Source organism: Fringilla coelebs, assembly GCF_963513975.1.
Source record: "Fringilla coelebs genome assembly, chromosome: Z".
In the NCBI taxonomy this organism is placed as follows: Eukaryota; Metazoa; Chordata; class Aves; order Passeriformes; family Fringillidae; genus Fringilla; species Fringilla coelebs.
The window spans coordinates 24,324,249-24,331,033 of NC_140031.1; the positions used below are offsets into that span (position 1 = coordinate 24,324,249).

Genomic DNA, 6,785 nt, shown 5'->3' on the forward strand with positions numbered 1-6,785 from the left:
CTATAACCTTTGTACTCCTGACAGAGCACAGGTGAACTGGATGCCCTTTCTTCATATTACTCACTATTGCATATAGAGCAGGAAGCATACTGCTTAGCATGATAAAGGGAACAGACTATGGTAAGAGTTCAGACAGCCTTTTGTGAAGACAGTGTATTAAAATTCTTCCAGTGAACTGTGGCCTCTTATGTACATTCATTTTCTAGTAAGGGTGCTAACACCTTCAGTTCAGTAATAAATGTGCAATTATTTCCCTGCATTTGTAAGGAAACAGGAAGAGAAAATTGTTCATTAATGAGAAGCATTTGTGTTCCATGCCACCTAGAGCTGGAGTAAACTCTTCACTCCTTAATGAGACATACGTTAATATACATTGCTATTTTAGCTTGGTCCTCTGAAATACTATCACAAAACGTCCTACTTTCATTGCTCTACAAACAAACGTGTCATTAGGTAAATGTTACTCTACCCATTTAGACATTACAGCTACAGTTGTCATGTTTGTAATAGTTGTCTGGAATATCATCCCTATTATGTGAAGCCAGGCAAGCTGAACTAGTCAAGTTGAACCACTTTTGAAGTGCATGTGAAAGGACAAAAGAAAGCACTCAACTCAAATGTGTTATAAAAAAAAAATCTTATTTAGATGTCTTAAAAAATACAAGGCACATTTATAAAATCACATATCTATCCATCAAAACTTTGTTGTATATCCCCATATAAGATCACGTACTGACAAATGTTAAGTAACAGTGGATAATCTCAACTAACATTTTATCCCAGTGCTAGCTGATAAGATCAGCTGGTCAACTCAAATAGGATAACATTATAGGTTTTTGCTATGCTAGTATTTACAGCACAGTAACTTGGAAAACAAGATATAAATTATATTATACCAAAGATAAACAGTCTAATCCAAGATGGTGAAGTGGATTCTCCTCTATTTCTCTCTACAGCTTCAAATGATGTTCAGTGTAAGCAGGAACACAGAGCAAGGTCCTATACACACAATCTGTTCAGATGCTTAATAGATTACAGTTAAACAAAACAGATTTTTCTGGCAATTCAAAATACTAACAATACTGCATAATATTCCAGAGATATTTTGCTTTTTAGCAACTTTTATATTCAACAAAAATGTCTTCACCCTCACTTCTAGGTCAGCAGCATTTTTGCACAGCATCTGAAATGTCTTCTTTTTTTTTTTCCTAGTTTCCCAGGAAGATTATCTGCTTATGATTTCTATACAGAAAAAGCAACTGTCAGTTCCAAATTCCAGACTTCAATGTAATTAAAATTCAGAGGTGTTTCTTCAGACTCTCTTGTACAAAGTCTATTGTCACTCACATCCTCTCATCAGTAATAACAAAAGTTCACTTTTCTAAGATTAAACTCAGTAGGTTGATTTATTGGTCCTACTTGAGTTTGAAGAATAAGAATTTGATTTCTTGAGGTGCCTGCTGGATGAGAGAGACACTTGCATCCTCTGTGTAGTTCGCACACTCCGGCAAAGAAGAGCATATTTAAGGTTGTCTCTGAAGTCTTTTGAAATATAATAATAGATGAATGGATCAATACCACTATTCAAAACGGAAAGACACAGTGCAGTTATGTACCACACATACAGATGGCTCTGGCTGTAGGCTTTAAGGACTGAATAGTGCACAATAATCAACACATTGCTAGGTGTAAAACAGATGAGATGCAAGGACAGGACAACAATAATGAGTTTGATTGCTCTTTTTCGTTTCTTCCCAGTGCTTACATCTATGATGGAGGCACTCAGGGTCTTAATCATCAGAATGTATGCAACAGCAGTGATGATAGCTGGGATTAAGAAGAGTCCAATTGCAAGTGAGAGGAAATAACTGAACATATCGTGAGCTGAAACATTTTCAGGCAACACATCATGGCAGGTTGTAATGTTAAGATTTGAAATATATTCTGTCTGATTAACAAGATACAATGGTATGGTGCCCAACAAAATCAGTATCCAGATAGCAATGGAGATGCCCAAAGCAATTTCTGATTTCTTTTTTGAATGCACTATGGGGTTCACTACAACCCAATACCGTTGTACACTGAGACATGTCATGAAGAGGATGGAACAGTACATATTTCCATAGAAAAACGCAACAAATACTTTGCAGAGACCTTCACCAAATAGCCAGTTATTGCCATTTAGATGGTATGAAATCTTCAGTGGGAACCAGACAACAAAAAGAAGGTCTGCCAATGCCAAGTTAACCATATAAATCACAGCAGGATGTTTCTTCTTTGTTCGGAAAAAAAAGACCCAGAGGGCCATGGCATTGCTTGGCAAACCAATTATAAAGACAAATATATAAACAATGGGAATAAAAACTGTAGTCAGCTTTCCTGTGAGGACTTCTGCTACAAATTCATCCACTTCGTATAACTCTTCAGAATTATTTGCATTTGGAACCTTATAGCCAATGAAACTTCTTCCTTTTGCTTTGCTGGAGCTACCATTCTCTAAAATTAAAAAAAAAAAAGAAAAAGTTGTTAATTATTGGTGTTGAAGTACAGACTTTTTGCCCTTTTAAAAAATAAACTATACAGTGATTTGCTCTGAACATTTACAGACAGCCTTATCAATAGAAAAATTAAGACTGATATTCAACACTTGATTTATCTTCCCTTTCTTTTAAATTTATTATCCAAATGACAACCTTCATCCCTTCAAGAATTCATGGATTCTACCAGAAACCAAAACACTTCTACGTGTCACCAGTGATATTAAAAATGCCTTGTTAAAAGTGCTTTGTTAAAAGGCTCCTACCACCTGAACAGTTACAGTAGAAACTCCTTCAACTACCCCAGGGTACCATTAGCTCTTCACATAGCAGTGCCAGATCACCGTCAGAGCAGGCTAATTTAACTGCAGCAGAAGCTTTGCCAGTTTAGATGGCACAAAATGAAAGTCAGAATGCCATGTCCAAAGCCATGCACAAATAATCTCTAGGGCACACATTACAGTGTATCCAAACAGAAATTTGAAGACTAACTCTGTGCATGAAGTTGCAATACAGTCCTCATCTGGATTCTCCTTCAGGAGAGTCACTCCCTGGGGTTTTTACTCAAAGTATCAGGTGGTAGAGCTGACACCTAAGGCAGCTTCATATACAAACTGCTGTCACTACAAGCTTTGCTCTGCCTCTTCAGATGCTGTGGGAGCTTACAAACCATATGGGTGAGGCAGGTGCTCCTGACTTGAGTCCTGTAGGATAGACTTTGAACAGCCCAGTTCAGAACCCCTGCACACACAGCACAGTCCTCCTCTGCTAACAGGCTAAACTACACAAGCAATGTCCAGGAATCCATAGCATTTCGAAAAGTTAGACATTCACCTATAGACATCCATTCCATACAGCTAAACTGTATGGATACGGAAGCTGACTGGTTTAGGAAGGATTATTTCTAAACTTTCTATCAATATTTGTGGATTTGTTTAGCCAAAGCCAACCAGCTGTAATATAAAGAGTCTTTTTGAGCGCCTGAACAGTGAGCAGCCATGAACAATGCCCTGAACGGCCCGCCCCTTTGTTAAAAAATAATTAATACAGTTCCAAATGAAAAATGCTTCCACCTTGTATTTTAAAGAATTCTTACACAATATATAAATACACAAGTGTTTCTCAGTACAGATTCCACAAAGCAGCGCATTTTAGACAGCTGTTCCTTTCAAATTATAACTGCAAAAGTCTGATGTACAGCATTCAATTCCTGTCTAGACTCTGCAACCTTCTGAAAATGCATTCAGAAACACACTCTTCAGAATTTTGAATTACGTTAACTTAGATTCACTTGAGGACCAAAGATCTCCAGGCCCAGGCAGCCGTCTCTGGAAAACTGAGGTGCAAGAAAACTTTTTACCTGTCCAACATGGACATATCTTTGCAGTACACTGCACGAAGACAGAGGCTTAAATTACACTAACAAAATCACCATCCTAAAGAAAATTAATTCAAATGCCTAACAGTCATTTTGGTCTATATGTGGTGTAATTACAACAAACAAAGCAAAAATATAGAAAATTCTCCATTCAGACAACCAAGCCCCATGATCATGTCAGCAATACTGTTCAAGACTGCAAAAATTAATTATAATGCAGCAATCCTCATTCCCTAAGCTGAGGTGTGAATAGGAGAACCCATAAAACCACCCTAAAGGACATAGCTTACAGATACCAGATACTGCAACAATAATGAGCTAAGCAATGCTGATTTTCTTAGGCTCACCGCTTAGCTGAGAAAGATCCTGGAGATGCTTGCAAGCACACCCTATAGACTAAATTGATAGCAGTGATCAGGATACAGTAATAAAGTTCACCAAAGAATGCTGTGTTAAGCACCTGTCCATCAGAAAGTGGTCGATACCATCAAATTCCAGTCATGCTATTTTCATTCCATTCCAAAGACTCAAATTATTGTAGAGAACTAGAAGAGTAAATACTACCACTTTGTTATTACTAAAGTTTTGTGATCAGATATAAAACAATGCTTTGCAATTGAAGTTCAGAGGTTAGGTAGAAAAAAAAAAGTGTAATAAAAAAGTTCTGAAGTGTTAGTGTGAGACGCTACAGTAAGAGGTACACTAAAGTGAATGCACAGATACCTGAACCACAGACAGGACTTTGTATTGCAAGACTGTCAGAATAGAGACAAAGGTTTGTTTTATTCTACTTGTAAGACAGAGTGATTTCACAGACCAAGTCTTGTTTTCATGCTGGCTTTAATTCGAGCCTCAAAATATACTGGGCACCTCTTTTCAGTCCAACTAGCAACCTATACATACAAGGAAGACAGTGTCCCGTTTCCCTGCAGTTAACACTCCCTCACTGAGCAACCAATCCTTTGTTAGGTATGTGCATTTCTACATCCTTTCCTTACTCATTCACCACTTGCCGTTTTCCATAACAATCGAGCTCTTTTCCAAGACGAGTTTCACCCTGCTTGACTCACACACAGAGAATGCAGTTGACTTGCTAATCTGCCCACGGGAAAAGCGTTACTCTCTCCTCCCACAAAAGGCTGTTTCACCACCTTTGCCAATTGTCCAGAAGATATAACCCACTACATACCAAACACAGGATATGCCTACCCTGCAGACACAAAAGTGACAGCAGCACGGAGTATCCAAAAATTAACTAGTTTAGTCATAGTAGTAATACTCCCAATAGGACTAAATTTAAGATTATCCTGGTTTTTGGATCTGTAACCTCTCTCTCTCTTCCCCGAGAATTCCAAATTCCTCACTCTGTCCAGGTCAGACAATTAGGCGATTAAATGGCAGCTTAATTTCAGGAACTCCGCTCTGAAGAACACAATTTGCACTTACCTAGCATCTATCACTTGAGAAACATGACGTATGCTTGGCCTCAATATGTATACAATGTACATCCTATGCTCGGCTTCAATATTTACACAATCTTTACACGTATGATTTTATTAGGTAAATAAGCCCGGTAAATTAAATATGGAAGGCCACAGTGAAAAGGTATGCACAGATATGGCAATGGGGTTTATTATAAAACGTGGCGAGAAATTAACTTCATGCACTGAAATATTAATATGAATGTTTAGGTTTTTTTCCTCAAACTGCACCTATGTTCAACAAGCAATAGCATAGACGAAAAATTTAAAAAGAATCCTAGCCTTTTAGATCAGGGAAAAAACCCAAGAACATGGTCTTTAAAGTTTTTTCATGTTTAGCGCAAGGGGAGGCGGGAAGGGGACTACAAGAAGGTTGGACAGGGGCATTTTACAAATGACAGGACCAGACGAAATAGTTTTAAATGGAAAGAGAGTAGATTTAGACTACACAGTAGGAAGAAACTCTTTATTTAAGGGTGGTGAGGGGCGGGAACAGGTTGCCCAGAGAAGTTATGGATGTCCCGTCCGTGGCAGTGTTCAAGGCCAGGTTAGACGGGGCTCTAAGCAACCTGTTCTGGTGGAAGCTGTCCCTGCCCAGGGCAGGGGGGAAGGGGTTGGAACTAGATGGGAGCTTTACGGTCCCTTCCAAGCCAGACCGTTCCACGATTCTCTACCAGGCGAGTGAAGCCAAGCCCCACGCGTCCCACAAGCCCTGAGAGGGCTGCTCACTCACGAAACGCTTTCCCTCCCGGCCGGGGAGCCCTGCCCGCGGGTCCCGGCAGCCACGCTGCCACTCACACGAGCTTTCCGACCCCTTCGGCTCCGCGGAACCCCGTCCCGTCCGCTCCGGGCTCCCCGAACCCCAGACAGGCCAGACACCTGCCCCGCCGAGCGCCCCGCCGTGCCCCCGCCCGCGGCTGAGGGGCGGCCGAACCCGCCGGGGGTGCCGCGCTGGCCGCCCCGCTGATGCCAGCCGAGCTGGCAGCTCACGCCGCTCCGCTCACCTTCAGCAGCAGCGGCAGCTCCCAGAAGCACACAGAACAACAGCACCAGACACAGCCCACGACATGCAGCCATCGCACCGTGCTCCGGCCGCCGCCACTCCGCCCGCACTCCCGGCCAGTTTCACCTGATACCTGAGCGGGGCGGGGCGGAGGGCGCGGCCGGGCCGAGGACCAGCCCCGCGGCGGGCGGAGCCAGGCCGGGCCCCCCCCTCACGGCAGAGCGTGGTGGCGCTGTCCCCGAAATGGTGGCGGTCGATCGCCGCTGGCTCCGTTCAGCCTGGCACAAAATGGCGGGTCCGCCGCAGCCCCCGCAGGCTGTTGGTCACCGTCAGGCCGTGCCTGGCAACCGCTCGGCCGCTGAGGGGCGGAGCGGCTCCCGGGGGTC

At 42.3% G+C, this 6,785-nt stretch overlaps 1 protein-coding gene across 1 annotated transcript; it reads right to left on the reverse strand.

Moving 5' to 3' along the window:
• Positions 1 to 1,393: 1,393 nt before the first annotated feature.
• F2RL1 (F2R like trypsin receptor 1) lies at positions 1,394 to 6,535 on the reverse strand (the record flags this gene model as incomplete). The annotated part of the gene is made up of 2 exons (XM_084224946.1): positions 6,401 to 6,535; positions 1,394 to 2,496 (listed from the first exon to the last, which is right to left on the reverse strand). The coding sequence occupies exons 1-2, from the start codon at positions 6,471 to 6,473 to the stop codon at positions 1,394 to 1,396; spliced, it is 1,176 nt and encodes a 391-aa protein (XP_084081072.1). The 5' UTR covers positions 6,474 to 6,535.
• Positions 6,536 to 6,785: the final 250 nt, after the last annotated feature.